Source organism: Orycteropus afer, unplaced genomic scaffold, assembly GCF_000298275.1.
Source record: "Orycteropus afer afer isolate SDZICR_OR568_19922 unplaced genomic scaffold, OryAfe1.0 scaffold00011, whole genome shotgun sequence".
NCBI classification, from domain to species: Eukaryota; Metazoa; Chordata; class Mammalia; order Tubulidentata; family Orycteropodidae; genus Orycteropus; species Orycteropus afer.
In genome coordinates, this window is record NW_006921598.1 from 14,824,607 (window position 1) to 14,846,329 (window position 21,723).

At 36.8% G+C, this 21,723-nt stretch overlaps 1 protein-coding gene across 1 annotated transcript in view; it reads left to right on the forward strand.

Moving 5' to 3' along the window:
* Positions 1 to 13,332, forward strand: part of TBX18 (T-box transcription factor 18) — a 31,988-nt gene extending 18,656 nt beyond the window's left edge. The window contains exons 5-8 of the mRNA XM_007951170.2: positions 238 to 405; positions 3,367 to 3,431; positions 10,402 to 10,496; positions 12,608 to 13,332. Coding sequence (XP_007949361.1) covers positions 238 to 405; positions 3,367 to 3,431; positions 10,402 to 10,496; positions 12,608 to 13,332 — 1,053 coding nt within the window. The remainder of the gene's footprint in view (positions 1 to 237; positions 406 to 3,366; positions 3,432 to 10,401; positions 10,497 to 12,607) is intronic.
* Positions 13,333 to 21,723: the final 8,391 nt, after the last annotated feature.

Sequence of the window (21,723 nt, forward strand, 5' to 3'; positions counted from 1 at the left end):
TACATTGGATTTCACCACAGTAATTATTTTCTTTATATTTTGTATGCACATTTTACAGATGACTTCTTTGACCTCCTGCTCCAATTTTGTCCAATTTTGATATAGTTTATTAAATTTAGTGCATCCTTGGAAATTTTAATTCCCCACCATAATTTATTTTACATTTTAAATATTTAGTCACAATGTCAAGATTGGGCAGAAGTTCCTGATAAATTGGCTTTTCTTTTCTTGACATAGATTATTCTTCATTCTATGCACAAATACCAACCGCGAGTGCATGTCATCCGGAAAGACTGTGGAGATGATCTTTCTCCCATTAAGCCTGTTCCATCTGGAGACGGAGTGAAGGCATTCTCCTTTCCAGAAACTGTCTTTACAACGGTCACTGCCTATCAGAATCAGCAGGTACTGTTCTCGGAATTGGTATCTTTCTAGATTTTCAGATCAGGTGTAAATAGAAAGCTAACTATCCTTTTCACTGTTTCTAAAAGTTATGAGTTATTGTAAAGCATTTGCCACATATGACATCCAAGGTATCTATAATGTAATAACAATTATTTCTCCATGATTCCCCAACTAAGGCTACTCTAGTAAGGGCTTCTGTAGACGAGAATGCATCTCACAACTGACTTCTGTTTCATTTGGACAATTACTTTCCATTTTGAGATATTGAATCATAATGTCATATTTAAAATTAGAGTTTATTGCCTAGGAAATAGAAATGTAAAATGTAGAAATGTGAATTGTGCAGAGTATAGGATTTTTCAGCTCATTTTATTTTAAAACTGCCACCCATGTTTTATGAGAAAAATTTTGAGGTATTAATCTGATATAGTTATATTAGTATCTATCCGAAAATGGTTACTCCTTTCAATATATTCTTTAATTTGAGGGCAATATATATGCATATAGTCTGAGGAATCAGCAATTTTGGAGTAGCTTTTCATAACATTGGGAATGATTTAAGGAATAAATGTATTCTTTAATGTAGTGCCTACATATGCAAAGGAGAATGGAATCAGGCAATTATTTAATCATGCCATTCAGGCTCATTTTCACAACAAATAACTACATTAATTGAGGCTGGTGTGGCCCGTGGTAGGTTTTCCTTAAATTTTTATAATTTTTATTTCAATAGTTAGCAAAATTATTTTAGGCTCCCACTTTTCTTTACATTTATATACATCCAGGTTTTAAGACTTTAAAGCTTTATATTTTCTGTTGTGGTTTCTATTGTTTTAAAGCCTCTTGGGTCTCTGTCCTGCATGTTCTCCTTTAGGACCGAGAGACTGAGTCATCAACTCTTATTCATTGTGGAGACATCAGCCCAGTACCACAGCTGAAGCTGCCCTGGCCTCTCACGCTTAATTGCCACACTATTATATAAGCTTTTAAAACCAGAAAGATGAGGGAACCGAAGGATTAGAGATAGCTAGGAAAATACTCTTGAAAATTTAGGGGCAGCAATAGCTTTTTTTTTTTTTTAAGGAAGAAAATGAATGCATGAGGAGAAAGAGCAGAGGCATTTAGTACCTTATTAACAACCCACATTCCTGTGCCATAGTCATACATTCTCTCCCTCGCTCGTGCACAGAGACAAATTATCTGCGTTATGTGTGTATTTTCACTGAGCTTCTGTGATAGTGTAAGCGAGATAGAGATATAGGCAGCTTTTGGTACAAGTTGGTGACTAACTCACCAATTAGCAAACATTGACAAGTTGATGAAGAGGGTGGAAAAATTAGAAGAAGGGAAATTGATAATGATAAAATGTAATCACATTCACCTTTTAATTTCTTAAGAATTTGTGGAAAATTGATAGGTAGCTTGGCCTAGTGGTCAACAGCATGTGTTCTAAAGTCTCAGGGTCCTAGTCCAGTTTTACTGCTTGTAACAGTGGATCTCAATTAAGCCTTAATTAACCCTCAATTTGAAAAAGAAGTAAAACTGGGGTAGTGGCTCCTGTATACATTATTGTAAAAGTTGAATGAGATAACATGCATAAAATTGTTAGCACAACATACGTAATATGTACTCAAATGTGGTGATCCTAGTAATAAAATAGATACTAATAATTGAGATATATCTTTTTTCAGACAAGGGATCATTATATAGATCTGTATGCTCTTCTTTTATTTTGGTACTCTTTTTATTTAAAAAAATGCTATTTAAAAATATTCGGAAATGACCAGAGAATACCCTTTCATTGTATCGTTCATAATATAGTTTTATCCGCATACTTAGAAAATATATAGAGCACATGTGTCTTATGTGTTGCACATCTTATGGGAGGATGGCTGAGAGCGTGCACAGGACAATATAGAGGAAAATGTAGAGAGATTGCCCATGAGTTTCCAAAGATATATTTCTTTGGTGTAGAATTTTTGTCATTAGTCAAGATGATGCAGTCAGAAGTATGTTTATTAATGTTGTAGATTTCATTAAGCCAAGGAATGTAGAAAGCAAATCATGATGAGCATCTTAGTAAAACAGGCTATAAATTCCACTGGACAAAATAGAGATCTGGTAAGAAACAGATGGGGTATTGTTTGTTAGTGTCACCTTCGAGATGGTATTACTAAAAAATAAAAGAAAAAGGAGGCCATTAAAATATTTCTAAACATCTGCCCCCCAAACCTTATAGTCTTAGTGAGCAAGAAACTGGTTATGACTATTTTCACTACTCTTTATACAAGATTCAGTCCTATGAGAGACTTCAAGTAGTGTTTACCTCTGGTTAGCTATTTACCATAGTGCTCTGACCAGGTCAGGACTCCAAAGATAAAAGAGGAAAAAAGAACACTTTCAGAGAAGAGCCACAAAAATGATGAAAGGAGAGACAGAAAAGTTAAAGGAGTATGTATTGCCATATCCGAAGAACAGAAAACTGAGTGGGAGGGAGCTTAACAACATGGAAGCATATAATTGGTTGTCAAATAAATGTGGCTATTAGGGTTCCTCATTACCACTGTTGGAAGAGAAACAGGATTAAACCACATCACAGAGTTAGAGGGAGGAACTTCAGTTTAGAGAGGATTGTCAAACACTGGGCAAGATACCAAGAAGATCGGAATCTTCTTCTCTAGCGATCTTAAAAGCAAAGTGAACTTTTATCTATTTACAGAGATTGAACAGGGGTGGGGAGTGTCTTTGTCATAGCAGATGAATGTTCTACATGATTTCTAAAATTTTCTTTTAGCTTTTCTTCTAGGATATTATAATACCTGGAGGATTAGAAAGAGAAATGAAATTGAATCCTTCAGTAGTTAACTGTGTAATAGTTTGTATTTCTGCAAAAATTTCTGTCCATCATAAAATTATTTGGCATTTATATAAAATTTGATGTAATTTTTTTGTACTCTGCAGATTACTCGCCTGAAGATTGATAGAAATCCATTTGCGAAAGGCTTCCGAGACTCTGGGCGTAACAGGTAAATCTTAGTATAGAATATTCTGGCTGTGATGAACCTATCTTATGTCTTATAGTGAATTTTTAATTACAAAGTAATCAGCTAAATTTACTAACATGGTATTGAAATAATTTCTTTTGAGGATTTAAATTTATTAATACCATTGAGTTTTGGAAGTAACTTGCTTTTGGGTGTAATGTTGTGGCCTGCCCTTTCTTAAGGTGAACTCTCATGTGTGATACTAGGGTGAAAATAGAAGTTCTCGAATGTACCGTACCCTTCATGCTGCTTCTGAAGGAGGTTTGGGAAAACCTGCCCTCACAGCCCCAGGGGACTCAATATCCCAAGTCTGTATCCTCTATGCATCTGACAATGGTTTAGAATTTGCTTAGTGACGCAACTGTCTATTGATTCTGTCTTCTGAGTATGATAGGCTTTCTTGTTTCCTCATATTTCCAACTAGAATATGAAACTACTCCCGATTGCCAAAGAGCTGATGTTCTTTAGTTTCCAAATTTATCTTGGCTTCTCTGACAGCCACACACTTGTTTATTTTTTCTATGTCTGCTTTATGTTGTTTATACTAAGTGGGAGAGCTACCATAATGAATTCTACTCTATTACTTTTATCAAAAAGCAGATCACCTAGTCTGTGTGTCAAAATTCTTTTTGGATTTATTGATATGATTCTACAGTTCGGTGCAACATTTTCTAAAATAACCATGACTAGTAACAGTGATTAATAAGAGACCAAACAAACAAACAAACAAAATAACAAACTAATGTTCTCCAAATGCCTTTTTCAGGTAAGAATTTGGGCTAAAAGTTTTTAAAAGCACTTTGCTTTTAGAAAGAAGTATTTAAGTGATTTTGTTACTATTTTATTTAGTCTAGATGCTATTCTAATATTCTTTGAAATTTGTTACCAACAGGCTGTGTGTATATGAAGTCAAAATCACGAATTATCTCATTTTACAGACAGTTTCATTTTCAAATTTTAAAGAGACAACAGTCAGAGGGTAGTCCAGATTTTTAGTTCTTTCAGCTAGGTAGGTAATTTGGCAGAGTAGGTGTAGACAGCAGTCCTTTTCTCAGAATGCGTTCACAATGCTTGCAGAGACTTGGTTTCATCCCCATATTCAAAGGCATCAGTTAAACACCAAGCAAATGGTAATTAAAGCACAACATATCAATGACCTGTTGAGAGCAGACTAGCCTTCTATTTAGTGCAATAGATCCACAAGACTGACCAATAGCAGGGTTTCTCTTGGAAATTCTTCACTCCATAGGAAGGTTTGGATGTATTCTTAATACATACTGTCTGCTGTATTGAAATTATTCTATGTTATTTTAGACGTGTTTCAAAATGAAGACAAACTTTGCATTTGTAAACTGCTTGGCTTTTGTTATACTAGCTCTGGTTTACTTCACTTTTTAGAGGAGTTTCTGAAAATTGAGTGTAAATCAAACCATAACTTAGTACTTGAGATAGTCACTATTGAGGGTGACTGAAGGGAACTTTGAAAATGACTTCTTTTTTAACTTGATGAATACTTTGATGGAGCATATTTAAAGTTATGGGTTAAGCAGAATTGTACTTATCCATTTAAGAGTCTTGCATTGCTTTCACTTCATTTTTGAAGTAACAAATTAAAAATACTTTTATGAGCATACTTTTGGTAGATAATAGGGAATGAATTTTATACAAGAGAAGTGAGATAGTAGATACATAAAAAGGTTGTGAGAAGAATTTTAGTTATGCTGGCACAATGAAAAGAAATTTTGTTATTTAAACTTGGTCAATGACAAAAATCAGTGATGTTGGTGAAAATACTCTATTAAGATTATTGTTTGGTGTGGTAAGATCAAAATGTTAGTTTTGATATGAATTTTTTTTTCCCTTTGGCTGTTTTGGGAATATGCAGACAAAGCATCCATGGTGCTTGCTGATATCTTTCACCTGACTCTAAAACTTTTAAAGTTTTTAATGGACATATAGAAAATAATTAATTCAGGTTTAATACTTTTTAACTTTTACTAAAATGAGAGATTTTAATTTTGCTCCAGATATGTAAATAGTATCTTGGTACAGGAAAAGCCTGTTGAGCCTATACATAAGCTTCTTGTGACTGAAATAAATAGTTTCACATTTTTTTCCTGTTTATTATAGATAAGCTATTCCATGGTCACTTTGGAATGCATAGCTACAAGCCACTATTTTTTTTTCAAAGCGTGATTTTAATATTTTCCATTGATAAATGCAAAAGATGCTGATATGGAGAAGAGAGAATTTAGTCAACTTTAAACATTTATAATTTATCTATTATTTTCTTAAGAAGAAGTAAAAAGAGCCTAAATTATATGTAAGACTTGGTGAAGGGCATAGTACTGTTGGAGGCTGGTGGGGGAAGGGTGATTATTTTTTTCATATATTATTTGAGAAGGAAGCCATGGAAAGAGAGTTCAGCATATTCTTTTGTATATCTTGTTTTGTTGTGCTATTGCTATTGCTTTTTAAAACACATTTTCATTTTTCTTTCTATGTGAAATAAGCAAATTGAGCAGGACAAGATAAACATAGAATTGTGATTGTTTAAACTGTGTAAAACAATTTTCTTTAATTAAAAATTATCCCTTTCTGGGATCTGTGACCACAATGATAACATTAGGAAATGAGAAGACACTGAATTGTGCACATAAGAGATAGACAACAGAATGCTAATACCAATCAATGTGTCCACAATACTGCATTACCATGAACACCAAACACCAGGCTACAGATAAACTCATAAACACCTGAGATGATCAGACGGAGGTCAGTGAACAGAAGTATACTCTAGACCAAGGGTAGATTCAGCTGAGGCTAATCTTGCACAGGCACCAGTGATACAAAATACCTGCAGTCCTTACAGAAGCAATAGAAGACAGACACAGAGTAATCCCTCACAGACATCCCAACACTATGGGAGAGAGATCCAATAGATCTACTGTCTCAGGACCATAATACTGGGGGACACCAGACTCAATTGGCACAACAGAATACATAAAAGCCTTGCTCCACATCCTACATTGGTGAGTAGCTACTGGGGTCTTAAAAGGTTTCAAGCAGCCATCTAAGATGCAGCTAATGGTCTCCTAGTGTCAGAAGTGAAAAAGAATGCAAAAAAAAAAAAAAAAAAAACCCACAAAAACAAATACAAGAGCATTTGGAAGCAGTCAGCCATAGGACACAATGGCCTTTGAGACCAGATGAACTAGATGGTGTCCAGCTACCAATGCCTACCACTCAGGAAAGAATCAAATCTGGAGATACTGGATAGAGTGGTAGGAAAATTGTGGAACAAAATCCAAAAACTCAAAACTCAATAATGACTAGAATTACTGGTCAGATGAAATCTGGTGAGAGCCCCAGTACTATGGCCTTGGAATACATTCTGTGCCTGGAATAAAACACACCCCCAGGGGCTGGCTGTCAGACCAATAGTTAACAAGATGTACTCACAGACCACTTAACCCAGGATGACACACTCACATACTCTATGGTAACACATCTATTAGAGCAATAGACCATGGGACACCAGAGGACCAATATTCAAACTGAGGAAATGCAGGACAAACAGGAGTGCATAAATATGAGGGGCACAGGGGGAGGGTTACAGGGTAGGGAGGAGAGGAGACTGGGTTAGGGTTGGACATGGTAAATGGGGAATGAAACTAAATGAACATGTAACGTTGAATGTAAAACAAGCTCTTAAAAAAAAAAATTAATTCTTTCTGGCTATTTACAGCTCCACAGCCTATTTTATAGGAATCAGTAGCTTCAGCCCTTAAAAGCTCTCCTGTAAGACATTTGCTATGTGAAAGAGAATTTATATGCTGAGAATAGTTTCATTCTTCAGTTAGGACTTAGATTTGACCCTATAAAATTTTTTTACTCAGGAAGGTACAAAAATTTCTTCTCTTTAAATACTTCAGGAAAAACTTAACCATTTTACTAAATAAACTTGACCATTTGATAGCATAAATTAGGGTGGTGATAAAATGTGGAAATTGTTCAAAGGCATCTTGTATAAATTATCGCCTTGGCTACACTCCTGCAGGAGGTGCCTTTTATCTTTTCTTTAACTAGACAGGAAAAGTCTCCATTACTGGAGAAAATGAAAGCTTTTTTTAAAAAGTCCAGATTCAGCTAATAAATATTTTATAACTGTTTCCTGCAAAATATGTGAAATCCTTTCTGGAACTTGTAGCGTGAAACATCAGCCTCAGGAAAAATACCACTAACTGCAAATCAGATCCCTTGTACATATATCACCTTCAGAGCATCTCTTTAAAGCTTAGACCTCTATGTTTGTGATGATCACTAACCTCTCTCCAAGAATCTGGTCTGTGGATTTGTATTGAAGTAAATGCTGCTAAAGCAAAGAATGCAGTAGTGTTCATTGTTATATTTAAAAAAATCTAAGTCCAGTGGATGCTCATTAAATACCTTCTACTAAACTCCCTTCAGGACCACTCCATGACCATTTTAGTATGTTTAATGTTTAAAACTACAATTACTGAAAAATCACCTATGTGATAATGAAAAGCAGTTTTATATAAAGCCATGTCTTAACATTCTATAGCATTAATTTTTTTTAAAAAAGTATGCTTCTAGAAAGTCATCAACTTTAGAATTAATATAAGCTGATGTGTAGGGTAATCTCCTAAACTACACCCAGCATTCATTAGTCCAGTATTAAATGCAGTCCACAGCCACGTGGGATATTGGGACTGACCAGGCTTGCAAAACTGCCCAGAAATCAATATTTTGATTTATAAAAAATATTTCTATTTTTAATATAAAATATTAAAATATAAAAAATGTTTTTATTTTTTCTATTAAATATTTATAAAAATATTTCCAAACTACAGGATTTGTCCTGTAGTTTGGTCACAAATGACATGTCTAATTTGGAAGAAATTGCTTATTATGAAACAACTTTAAAGCTTCATAAATTTTGAAATCTAATCCTTACTTTACAGGCAACTGAAGTTAGGAAATTTACTTAAGGTCACACAGAGAGTAATATTGAGTAGCTATATGGCCCATTGTCCCTACCCAGTCTAGGGCTCTTACCTCTGAATAACCCTCTCTTTGTTGTACGTTGATAAGATCTAGAGCTGGAATCTGTCCTTCATTCCCAATATAGCCTAGGTAAGCAATATATGGGTCTACTCTGTGTTCTGCTTTCGCCTTCGACAGGCCAGTACTGGCACCTGTGTAGGGCCAATGCCATTTCCTTGAAGTGCTCTCAGAGTGCATTCTCCCCAACCATCTGTGACTTAAGAGATGAGTCAGATTCATGTGTGCATTCACAAGGTGATGTTGTTCGTTCATGAAAGCACATGCATGTACACACCCTTCCCTTCTACACATACACAGAGCTGTCTCCTATCACTGGGAATGATGACAGAAATCAACAAATTCATGGAGACTAAGCTCCGCTGTTCTAAGGAAGCAAGTTCTGTACGTAAAACCTTGCAACTGAAGGGCAAATAGTGTGAGATGGTTTCAGCTATACAAATCACTCACTAGGAAGGTTTAGAGAGCTTTCAGCATGTTGTGTGGGTGGTGTGCTTCTTTTGGGTAGTTTCTTTACTCTTAGTTCATAGTTCATCATGAATTGGGGATGCAGGAAATCCAGAGTGGAAGGCATCTTGGGCCTAAACCATTAAAGACAGTCTCTCAGAGTATTTAACAATCGTGAAAGGATGGCTGACTATTATTTGACACTCTAGGAAGCAGGCACTTCCTGTATGGGTGCTATATGTTTCATGAAAAGCACAATGATATCTAGATTAACAATTGCTCAGGGCTGTAGTGGTTGAGGCAAGAGTGGTGAGGTCTCAGGTGTTGAGACACACAAACACATACATTGCCAGGTCAGGAGCTTGTGACAGGTAGAAAAAGTACCCCTGAGATGTGCAACCAGCCATTCTGTCACAGAAACAGTAGAGGCTGAAACCTACCCAAGACATCTACTTTCCCATTGACGGTGTAGGAGAGTAGACTGAAGGGCCTCATTGTCAAAACCAAGAAGAGGGGAAGACTGAATCACCCAGGATAGGTGATTTATGTAGGTAAAACCATCTTAAATTAGTGGTTGCCCTCCTGCCCAGCATTTTAAAATATACACAAATCATATAACTAGCCTATAATCAACTTATCCTGTCTTGTTAAATATTAACTCATCAAGTGTATATAGGAGCTTTATTTCTGATGCTGATGCTGGGTCTATATACCATGTGGGCTTTGTAAGATCACTGTCTTTCTATCCTCCTGCACAGTGGGCTGAGAAACCAGTGCTGCCCCCTCCTGGGCCTCCTGTTGCTAGAGGGGGAGCCTAGCTGGGCTGCACTGGGCATGGTGGAAGTGGTGCCTGAGAGAGAAGTCAGTTTACTTTGGATGAGTGCTCCTCTGATTTCTTGCCTGGAAATTCCTCCATCCTTGCCTGGATGCCAAGGCAGCAAATGATGGGGCAGAAATGCCTCATAGAAAAGAGGTGGGTTTACAGGGGCAGCTTTTGTGGCAAAACCTTCCTCACTGAAGGGAGAAATAATACGGCAGGGAGAGAAAGTACCTTCCAGACCACAGCAGAACCTTGGACTCACAGCAGCTAAGATGAACAGCCTTCCCTTCAGCTCCTTGGCCAAAGAGGACAACGTTTAATCTTTCAAGGTTGTCTCAGTTTTCTGAGGATGTTGACAGGACATCTTGGGTAGGTTCCAGCCTCTACTGTTCCTGGTGACAGAATGGTTGGTTGCACATCTCAGAAGTACTTTTTCTACCTGTTGCAAGCTCCTGATCTGGCAGTGTACGTGCTTGTGTGGGTTTACTGCCAACAGCAGTATTGTTTTCTGAGATGCTTATTACCCATGAACAATATAAAGCACCAACTTCTCCTGACTAGATTGCTCTTGTTCACCCCTGTCTTGACCTGTCCATTTAGAATGGGGTTGGAAGCCTTGGTGGAGTCATATGCATTCTGGCGACCCTCACTACGGACTCTCACCTTTGAAGATATCCCCGGAATCCCCAAACAAGGTAAATCAAAATCTCTTGGATAATGATTCAGATTGTTCCTGCCTAGAAGCTCAAATCCATTGCTGTCAAGTCAATTTCAACTCATAGTGACCTTGTAGGACAGAATACAACTGCCTTATAGGGTTTCCTACACTGTCAGTCTTTACAGAAGCAGACTGCCACATCTTTCTCTCATGGAGCAGCTGGGAGTTCAAACTACAGACCACTTGGTTAGCCAAAAAAAAAAAAAAACACAACCCAAACTCACTGCCATTGAGTTGGTTCCTACTCTTGGGTTTCTGAGGTGGTATCTCTATGGAAGTAGATTGCTCAGTTTTCCTTCCTAAAAGTGGCTGGTGGCTTTGAACCTCCAGCCTTCTGGTTAGCAGTCAAATGCCTTAGGCACTACGCCACCAGAGCTGCCTTTGGTTAGTAGCCGAGTGCTTAAACTACTCTGTTACAAGGGCTCAGGCGCTGCAAAAATATGCACGTTACTATTTATATATATAATGACAACTTCGCTACCAACATTATCCTGCTATAGAATCTATCTGTTTTCTCAGTGGGTATAGAGAAGCTCCAGGAAAAAGCTGTCATGGTCATAGGTTAAATCTTGGATGTTTTATATGTTTCATTGGGATCTCTGGGTGGCACAAATGGTTAATTCACTCAGCTGCTAACCGAAAGGTTGGATGTTCAAATCCACCCAGAGGCACCTCAGAAGAAGTGCCTGGCAATCTACTTCCAAAAAATCAGTCATAAAATACCCTCTAGAGCACAGTTTTACTCTGACACACATGAGACCACCATGAGTGGGAGTCAACTTGACAGCAACTTTTTTAACAAAATGTATTATATTACTTCCCCCTTAAATCTCTTATTAAATTTAGAGATGGGCTCTGATGTGGGGGCACTTCACAAGAAATTACTCATGCTGGTCCCACTTCATATTTTCTTGCTAGCTGATTTCTTCACTTCCTTCAGCAGAATGGCTTCTAGGGAAGGTTCTCCTGTGGGGTTTCTGATGAGGTCAGGCACATTCCTCTGGACACAGCTCCAAACATTTCCCACAAATCCAGGTCATGTGTTTCCTCAGAGGGAGCTGCAAGGAACTGAATGATACCTTCCTTCTCTCCAGTTTGCTCAGCCGAGAGGGCTTTTAGCCCACACCTGCAGTCAGGCTTTTTACTCATGGTCCTGCCCAGTTCTCCAGTGAGAACCGAGTATACTGGGTTTTAGATGATTATCATTGGTTGACTGGGCTTTTAGATTATTTTGAGAAGCTATATAAAACATGGTTGCTAAAGCAATGAAGGTTTTATAGCCTTTGCAGCCTTTTGGAATTCTCTTTTTCCCCTTAATTTCTGTCAAGTTTACAGTCATCAATCTGGCAGCAAATCCAGAGAGGGGGAGTCAGCCACCATCCTTGTTATTGATTGGATGCAGGGTTAACCACCCTTTCTAGGTTTCATAGGACTGTTTATTTTTTGGACCTCCACTCTTAGGTTAGCATGTATTTTCTGGTAAGAAGTGAGATTTTTGAAGTATGAGACTATTAGCTTATTGCAATAGACCTGCCAAAGCACCCTCATAAGCTTTTAGTGGCAAACTGCAGACATGTTTGAGGCTGGGTGTAGCTCTGAGCAGTTTGACTTTTTCCTTTGAGTTGCTTCTCTTTTCTTGTAAGAAAATATATTCATCTAGAGTGAGCTTTGCTGAGGGCAAAGGTAAAAAGATGGTAAAAGAGAGGTGATGGTTACTCTTTTGGAACAAGGTATGGAGTAAGACAAAACTTATATTTTATAACATTGCTGGTAAAGTCAGTATTAGTAATGCTTACTAGAGTAAATGAGAAAGCTAAATGAGGTTGAAAATTTTTGTGGTAGTGTCTTAATATTTTCTGCAATAAAAAAATATTTCATCCTCTGGTAAGATCATTTTAAAATATTGAGATGATCTGTGTTTAATTACTTCAGTCTGAATTCAATTAAATTGAAAATTTTTTGACAACCAAGGCCATCTCTTTTCCTCTTTATAACCCCCCTTGTGATCAACTATGTCTAGCATGTGTTTACAAAATTGAAAGAACAAATGAGTCTTTACTCATTTCAGCTTTTTTTTTTTTTTTGTAGGAAATGCAAGTTCTTCCACCTTACTCCAAAATTCAGGGAATGGTGTTCCTGCCCCCCACCCTCATCTTTTGTCTGGCTCCCCTTGCTCCTCCCCTGCCTTCCATCTGGGGCCCAATACCAGCCAGCTGTGTAGTCTGTCCCCAGCTGACTACTCTGCCTGTGCCCGATCAGGCCTGGCCCTCAACCGGTACAGCACATCCTTGGCCGAGACCTACAACAGGCTCACCAGCCAGACGAGTGAGACCTTTGCTCCACCCAGGACTCCCTCCTACGTGGGTGTAAGCAGCAGTGCCTCTGTGAACATGTCCATGGGTGGAAATGATGGGGACACTTTCAGCTGCCCACAGACCAGTTTGTCCATGCAGATTTCGGGGATGTCCCCCCAGCTCCAGTATATCATGCCTTCACCATCCAGCAACGCCTTTGCTACTAACCAGACCCATCAGGGTTCCTATAACACGTTCAGGTTACACAGCCCCTGTGCCTTATATGGATATAACTTTTCCACATCCCCCAAACTGGCTGCCAGTCCTGAGAAAATTGTTTCTTCCCAAGGAAGTTTCTTGGGGTCCTCACCGAGTGGAACCATGACCGATCGGCAGATGTTGCCCCCTGTGGAAGGAGTGCACTTGCTTAGCAGTGGGGGTCAGCAGAATTTCTTTGACTCTCGGACCCTAGGAAGCTTAACTCTGTCATCATCTCAAGTGTCTGCACATATGGTCTGATGAAGCCTTTTTAAACTACATTTGAATTTGTCTAATGTATTTTCTTTCTTTTTTCTTCTTCTTTTTTGTCAATATGGAAGAAACTAACTGTATCTTGTAAAATGTACATATAATAATGGGAAATGAAGGCTCATTGAGTTTTTAAAATTTTCTCATGGTAAGATTGTAATTATCTATTGGTATATATGTTTACTGTACATACATAGCTTGTGGCATTGTGCAGCCTACAAAACCACACTCTTCCTCTGTTTTTGCCCCTAGTTCATCTGGTTGCACAGAGTACTGGCATAAAAGTAGTATGTTTAACCAGTGTCCTCAGATTCTCTTGAAAATCAAATGATAAACTTAAAACTTGGCTATGATACTAACCAGACAAAGACTTGTAATTTAATTTATAAGAAAAATGCTTTAAACAGTTTCATACTTCAACATGGATAACCAGCAGTAACCAGCATACAGTCTTGTGATTTCTGTTATGCTTGGACACAGTAAGTGTGAGAACCTTAAACTCAAAAGCCAGTTGAAGTTCTTAGTATTATATTTGAGGTATTTATAATCACAAAGAATTAGCTTTTGTGTTCATGCTTGTTCTTATTTAGCACAGATGTATCTATGACTTTGGGTCAGTTAAAATTCATAACCCATAATAATTGTTATTTTCCTTAAGAAAGGCAAAACAGAGACCTGAGATTTTTTTTCCCCCACTTTCCAATTGGCATTTAAAAAGTACTTATTCATCCAGTATTTTGATTTTTTTCTCATGTACTTTATCAAATAGACCATTAAAGAATGTTCTACAAACATTAAATTCCAGTTTTCAAAAGAAAAGGACTATATGACATGAATGGAATGGCAAACAAAAATAAATTCACTTCAAATTCTTTGATTCCAATGAGAAACATATTTTTAAATAAAGAAGAATCATATTGTCAGCTATTCTTTAGGTTTTTATGTAGTTTTTCCATCCGGGAGATTTTTTCCATCTTACTTTAAGATTCCTAACCCATGGTCTATAAGTAAGGAAAAAGGCATTTATGTTTCTACTTAAGTCTCCTAACTCCTACAACTTGAGACCTCCTCCCTCTTTAACCTTGCCCCTCTGTCTGAATCTTCCCAAAACAGATACATCGTAGTCCTTTATGGTGTTAAATAACACTGCAAAGAATTTCAGGAGGTTATCTCAAGCAATCTGTCTGTCTTTTGGGGGTTGTAGTGCAAAGGCCAAAGCCCATTATTATAAAGGCCCTCTTGGAGGACTAAGGAGGAAGATACTAATTATGATAAAAGGACTATAAAACTTCAAAACTCAACAACATTTTTAACCTCAAAATCAGAGAAATAGAAATAGCATTCACTTTGTAAAAGCTCCTAAAATAATATAAGGAACTTTTGCAGCACATTTTAAGATGAATAGAAAAGACTAAAAATGAGTGATAAAGAACTGTACTGTACATCTGTTGAGAAACTAAAATAATGTATCTGCCCATCAACTCATGATGTTTCATATACTTGCCAAGCTAAAAGGGTATGATATCCTTTCATTGCTAAGCCTAATTGTTTTAATTCATCCCTAGTTTGGATGGCAAAAGGGTGTAGCTCCTGATTTCCTTTTCTTACTTTAAAACAGCCTAACTGTTAAATATTTAGGGGAAATATACTGTTTGAACACAATTTACCAAGAATGTGACTCATGTTTATAGATATTGACAAATTTCCTCATGGAATCTATAACAGTTCATCAAATGAGGGGAAATGAAACATTTGCAACAACAGATAAATCTATGTAAGATGTTTGTGTATGATATTAATAGCTTGACAAAGATTTGGAAAAAGGCTTTGAGAATGAGGCAAGTCCTCATGAACACATTTCATGAATACATATATGATATGCTTGCTATCTTTTAAAGAGAACAAGAGAGCTTTCCATCTTTAGAAAACATGGAAAGTAATGATTTATACCCATTTGTATTAGTAAGGAGAGCATTTTCCTTTTTGCTGTTGGTAATTTGAGATGATACCACAATAGGAGTATAATTTTTTATTAATATTTTTGGGTAAAATTTAGTATTATTGTACAAATGTTATTTCCTCTATGTTTTTACTGTAAATATTAATAACCATGTCATTTCAAAGACCCTTTATTGCATTAAATGACTTATATACATTGATAATTGTAATTATATATCTGTATTTTATTAAAAAGTACTTAAGAAATTATATTAAAGTGTGGTATTCAACCCTGTTATATTTTTGGAGGTAATCATTTAAAGTCTCTCTATAAATGTTGTTCTAAGAATAGGCACACACACACATACCCCAAACACAAATTCTGTAGCTCTCAATTACAAGGCAGGGAGAAATGGGCCTGGTGTTCATTTTTCATGTGTTAAATATAATTTCTTGGTGTGCTGACCATGTCATTAGAGGTGAAGGCCCTGACAAATGTTGAACACATGAAAATCCTAATGTTGGCGGGGGAGGGCAGAGGTGGTGTGTTTTGTTTCAGGTCCAGGGGAGAAGGGCAAGGATACAAGAATGAGCTGCTTGCACCGTTGACCAGCGATGACAGATCACTTCTAGGCCCCTTGACTAGAAAACATTCCAAGGGATGTTGGGATAGGGTGAGGTCGTTGCTATCATGACCAGTCACAATTTGAAAATTAACACTTGCTTCCATACAAGCTCCCTCCCAGAGGTCAACAGCTTTTCACAAATGGGGCTCCTAGTTGCTGACCCCTGATTTCTGGAATGTAGTGGGTCAGAAGACCTTGGTGGCCCCCAGAGAGGACTGGGGCACAATGCTGTCCACATAGCAAAGGATTACACTTACTCTTTAATTAGAATTTGAGCAAGAAATCTCACTTTTTAAAAAATACAAATAACGCCTTCCTCCAAGACCTCAACCTATCAGCAACTCATACCTTATTGTTAAATAGATGAACAGCAGCTTTGGAGATAGGTGGAGTTAGATTAGGAGAAAAGAGAATCATTTTTGGAGCAAGGGCAACTCTGAGAAAGTGTGGATTGGGAGGAGAAGGTGCAAGAACGGGGACCCTAATCAAACTGCAGTTTCCTATGAAGTCCTGATGGAGAGCCAATAAAAAAAATGATTTTGTGAACTCCTTCCAGGAGTCATGGTAGATCTGGTAGAGGCCACACCAATGCTCCCTTAGATTGGTAAAAAATTCCTTATTTAAAAGTGTAGCTCAATGCTGAATCTTCTGGGGGAGAAGTTTATTGTCCATTTGCATGAAAGTTTTCTTAAGCCTTACATTGGAATTAAATGATTTTATTTAAACAAGTTGTGTTTTAATCTGCACTGATCATCATTCTTGAAAAATAGGTGCTCAGATAAGATGAAAGTGAGGTTGAATATGTGAGGAGTTCACTACACATAAATGATCCCAGCCTTCTAGGAGCTCAAAGCTTAGAAATGAATATTATCAAAGATAGATAAGGATAAATAATATGCAATCAAATATAATAACATCTAACAAGTACAAAAATTTAGTATTCTTCTACATGCTGATACATTTTTAAGTAATTTTTTTTTTTTTAAATTTGGTGTGGTGAGAATATAATTTCCTTGGGGATTAGAGAACTTTGTTTCAAACCATGGGTTTTTCAGTCATAATTTTGGGCAAAAATATCAGTTTGAGTTTCAGGTTTTCTAATTATTAAAGGAGAGGCTGGGATTAGATAATTTTTACTATCTCTTTCAGTTTCAAATGAATATGATCCTAGCTATATAATATTTAGCTAATATTAAGAACAGAAAACAAAACCAGGAGCTCTGATGGCATAGTGCCGAAGGCATTTGACTGCTAACCAGAAGACTGGCAATGAGAGAGAATATTAAGAAAATAATTTTATAAAAAATAGTTTTATAAAACTGTTATATCTTTTCGAGCTAAATATGTTGCAAAGAACATAATGCCACAAGGATTGTTTTAGATTTATTGCATTACTTAGAATTTGTCTTTTAAATGGGAAAGTGATTTATTTAATCATAACATATAGGACATATTTAATAAAGTATTTTAATATTTGAAGGAAACTGTTCTTAATAATGTATATGCTTCTTTAGAATGATCAGGAAAAGTTATTAAGATTTCCTTTTAGTATGTGGTTGTTCTTGATACCAGGTGCTGTCGAGTGAGTGCCAACTCGTAATGACCGTAGATACAACAGAATGAAACACTGCCCGGTTTTGGGCCCTCCCCACAATCCTTGCTGTGCTTGAGCTCATTGTTCCAGCCACTCCCTCAATCCATCTACTTGAGGGTCTTCCCTTTTTTTGCTCACCTTCCACTTTGCCAAGTATGATTTCTTTCTCCAGAGAACGGTCCCCTCTGACAACATGACCAAAGTAGGTGAGACAAAGTCTGGCCATTCTCGCTTCCAAGGAGCATTCTGGCTGCACTTCTTCCAGGACAGGTTTGTTGGTTCCTCTGGCAGTCCGTGGTATTTTTGGTATGGCATTTAGTAAAATATTTAGAGCTCATTTAAAGTTCATGGAAAATACATTTAAATTCTAATTGAGAAAACACTATACTTTTTTTTTGAAGGCTTTTATTCATGCTGAAACTCAGATATGATAAAACAAAGCAATTGATTACTCTGCAATTTATTGAATTTATACAAGGCTGGATCAACACACACATCCTCCTTCCATGTTTTAAATCATTAATCAGGTCACTGGAATAACTTGATAAAGGTCAAGACATTTTAAAAAATAAAAACTTCACTAAGATATAATTCATGTACCATATAATTTATCTATTTAAAGTGAATAATTCAATGAATTTTAGTACATGCAAGAATTGCACAACGATCACCCATCACTACCATGAATTTTAGACCATTTTCATTACTCTCCAAAAGAACTTTGAACCCATTAGCAGTCACTGCCCCTTTCCCTCTCCCTCAGTCTGCCTGATCCCGGTTCTTATGTACTTTATAAACCTATTTTTATAGGTTTGCCTATTCTGGACATTTCATGTAAGTGGAATCACACAACATGTAGCTCTTTGTGACTGATTTCTTTTACTTGGCATAACATTTTCAAGATTCATCCGTGTTATTACATGTGTCACTACTTCATTTATTTTATTGCCAAATAATATTCCATTGTATGGATATACCACTTTGTATTTATCCATTCATCCGTTGATAGACATTTGGGTTGCTTTCACTCTTTGGTTGTTATAAATAATGCTGCTATAAATATTTGTGTACAAGTTTTTGTATGGATTTCTGTCTTGTTTCTCTTGGGCATATATCTAGGAGTGGAATTGCTGTATCATATGGTAACATTCTGAGGAACTCTCAGATTGTTTTCCATACCACTGCACCATTTTATATTCCCACCAGTAGTGTATAAAGGTTCTGATTTCTCCACATCCTTATCAACAATTGGTATTATCAGACTTTTTGATTTGAACCATCCTAGTGGATTTCCCTTAGTGACTAAATATATTAAGCATCTTGTCATATGTTTATTGGCCATTTGTATTTATTCTTTGGAGAAATGTCTATACAAATCCATTGTCTATTTTTAATTGGATTATTTTTATTATTGAGATTTAAGAGTTCATTATATATTCTACATGCAAGTTTCTTATAAAACATGATTCACAAACATTTTCTCTCATTCTGTGGACTATATTTTCACTTTCTGGATGGTGTACTTCACAGCATGGAAGTTTTACTTTTGATGATGTGTAGTTTATTTTTTCTTTTTATACTTGTGCTTTTGGTATCAGGACAAAAACATTCTGAAAACTCTTTTAATCTGCCCTTCCACATTCTGAGTAGTAATAATGGAAGTTCATTTTTAAAATGCTTTTTGGGTAAATAAATGTAATAGTACTTGATAAATCACCCCCTCCCTCCCAAACACACCTTGAGATGTTGTTCCTGGGGAAATAAAATATATCTGTTAATATTTTAAGGCAAAGTAAAAGGATCATAAAGCATCATAAACTCTATGTTACCATAGAAAATGGTTGGCACTTTTTATATTTATTCATTCAATAAATGTTTATTGAGCATCTACTATTTGCTTGGTGGAATTTTATAAATTTGGTATACAGCAATGAACAAAATGGTGTCTCCATTGGCTTATAAAAGTTGAAATGCTAGTTTCTGGGAGAAAAACCTTCATACTGCAGTATATCCTATTGTCAGGATAAAAAAAGTGTTGCATCTTGGCTTCTCTACGAGCTGGTACCCTTGTCTTACTATGATGTTAAATATCCCAGAGGGTCACTGCAAAATACTTGCTCTTGCACCAAGATACAACAGGGATGTATTATTGCCTTAACTCAGAGTTTGTTCTGTGGTTTTCTTTGGAAACTTTAACATCACTGAAATGCAATTTTTTTTTTTCAATTTGGCTCTGTTTTTAGGATTGTAATAAGATATTTCTCTATTAATAGTAGGAAGGTAAAACCTTGCTTGTTCTGTACATTTTTCTTAAAGGTTTTTGATGAAATGGATTGCAGAGATTTGTAGATTACCTTTTCTTAGTTTGCCTAAATGAATTTCAAGGGAAAATTAGTTGAACCATATGTTTTCATACACAATGGAAAATCTCAGCAACAGTAAAGGGAATCATAAAAGGTACTTCTATTAAGAAATGTTATGAAGTTCCTGTAGTCCCTCACTATAGGGAAGGTTGGTTCAGAATGAATGAACATCATGGTAGGCTCCTTGTAGCTCCTGCTAGTTTTGTTTTTCTGAATTTTATGTATGTGTATGGGGGGGAGGAGAAAATATAAATGATGTATGCTTAAATGCTGCCTACTGAGCTTTAACTTCAGGATACTGAAAGGGTACAGAGACAGAAACACAAATTTTCAGTGCTGGAACATCTTTAGAGATGAAATATGAGAGTTGTGTGTGGAGACATAAGTCATCTTCAGAGGTAGCCATTTTGACTCATCTACCAGCTTCAGAAGGAGTCCTGGTGGCACAGTGATTGAGGCACTTGGCTGTTAACCAAAAGGTCAGCTGCTTCACAGGAGAAAGATGTATCAGTCTGCTTCCATAAAGATTTACAGCCTCAGAAACCCTATGGGTCAGTTCTACACAGTCCTATATGGTCACTTTGAGTTGGAATTGATTCAATGGCGGTGGGTTTGGTTTGGCTTTGCTATCAGAATTAGAGTAGATGGCCAGCAAGTTCCATGACCACACCAAAAAAAAAACCTCATTGCCATGGAGTCTGACTCATGGTGACCCCACATGCTACAAAGTAGAACTGTTCTGTAAGGTTTTCTTGGCTACAATCTTCTGCAGTGCTGCTGGGTAGTTTAAACTGCCAGCCCCTTTAGGTTAGTAGTTGAGGACAAACCCTCTGTGCCACCCAGGGGCCGAATTCAGTCACAGTCATCTCAATTACATCAAACATTTTCAAGCTTTCTTGTCTGTCTGCACACTTTTCCCTCAGTTTTCAATGTCTCTCCCCTCTTATCTGCCCATTTTTTCAGGAACTTACTCAAATTATTCCTTCTTTACATCTTCATTTCTTCAAGAGAAATAAACTCCCCTTTTAACATGTTTCCACACCACTCTGTGCTTATTCCTCTTAAAGAATAAGCAATACATGCTTTTCATATAAATCAACCAGGCTAGCTAGAATGGGAAATCCATGAGGGAGGAAACTATAGCTCGTTTATTTTATGCCAACACCTGGCAAAGTGGTAGTCACATAAAAAATTATTAATAAAGGAGTGAATACGTGAATAAATGAATGCACACATTAATTTTATACACCTAAGATAAAACACTGAATTTGGAAAGTTTTCTGTGGTGAGCTTCCACATTGTTGTGTAAAAGACAGTTGACTATCATCCTAACCAGCTGAAATCATATCAGTAGAGACACAAAGGATTGTAGCTTCTTCATTAAAAAGCAGGAAAGCAAAGACTTCTTTTATTTGCTTTGTAGCAGAGAATTGCGGCTGACACACACATAAGAAGATGCTTCTCCCAAAGCTATAGATACTTTTTTATACATATCTTCCAAAGCTACTGGGATAGTATGTAAAATGCAAAGGAGAAATATTCCTAAGGGAAGATATTGCATGCAACTTGGAGATCATTCAATCTAGAGAGCTTTAAGAATTGGCTATTTTTTTGCTACCAGAGCGCCACACCAGTCCAAATGGAAGATAGCATTCTTTGTTTATCTAGTTAGCCTGTGCTTAGGAGAGGTAAAATTTCTCAAGGTGATATCAGCTGTGATTTCCACAGAAGATCGTGATAAACAGGAGTTCCAGCAAGATGGCAGAGTAGGCAGAAAGACTGCACAGACCCTCTTCAACAAAGAAAAGGGAAACCAATTAACATAGACACAGAAGATAATCCTGGACCACTGAGCCTTGAA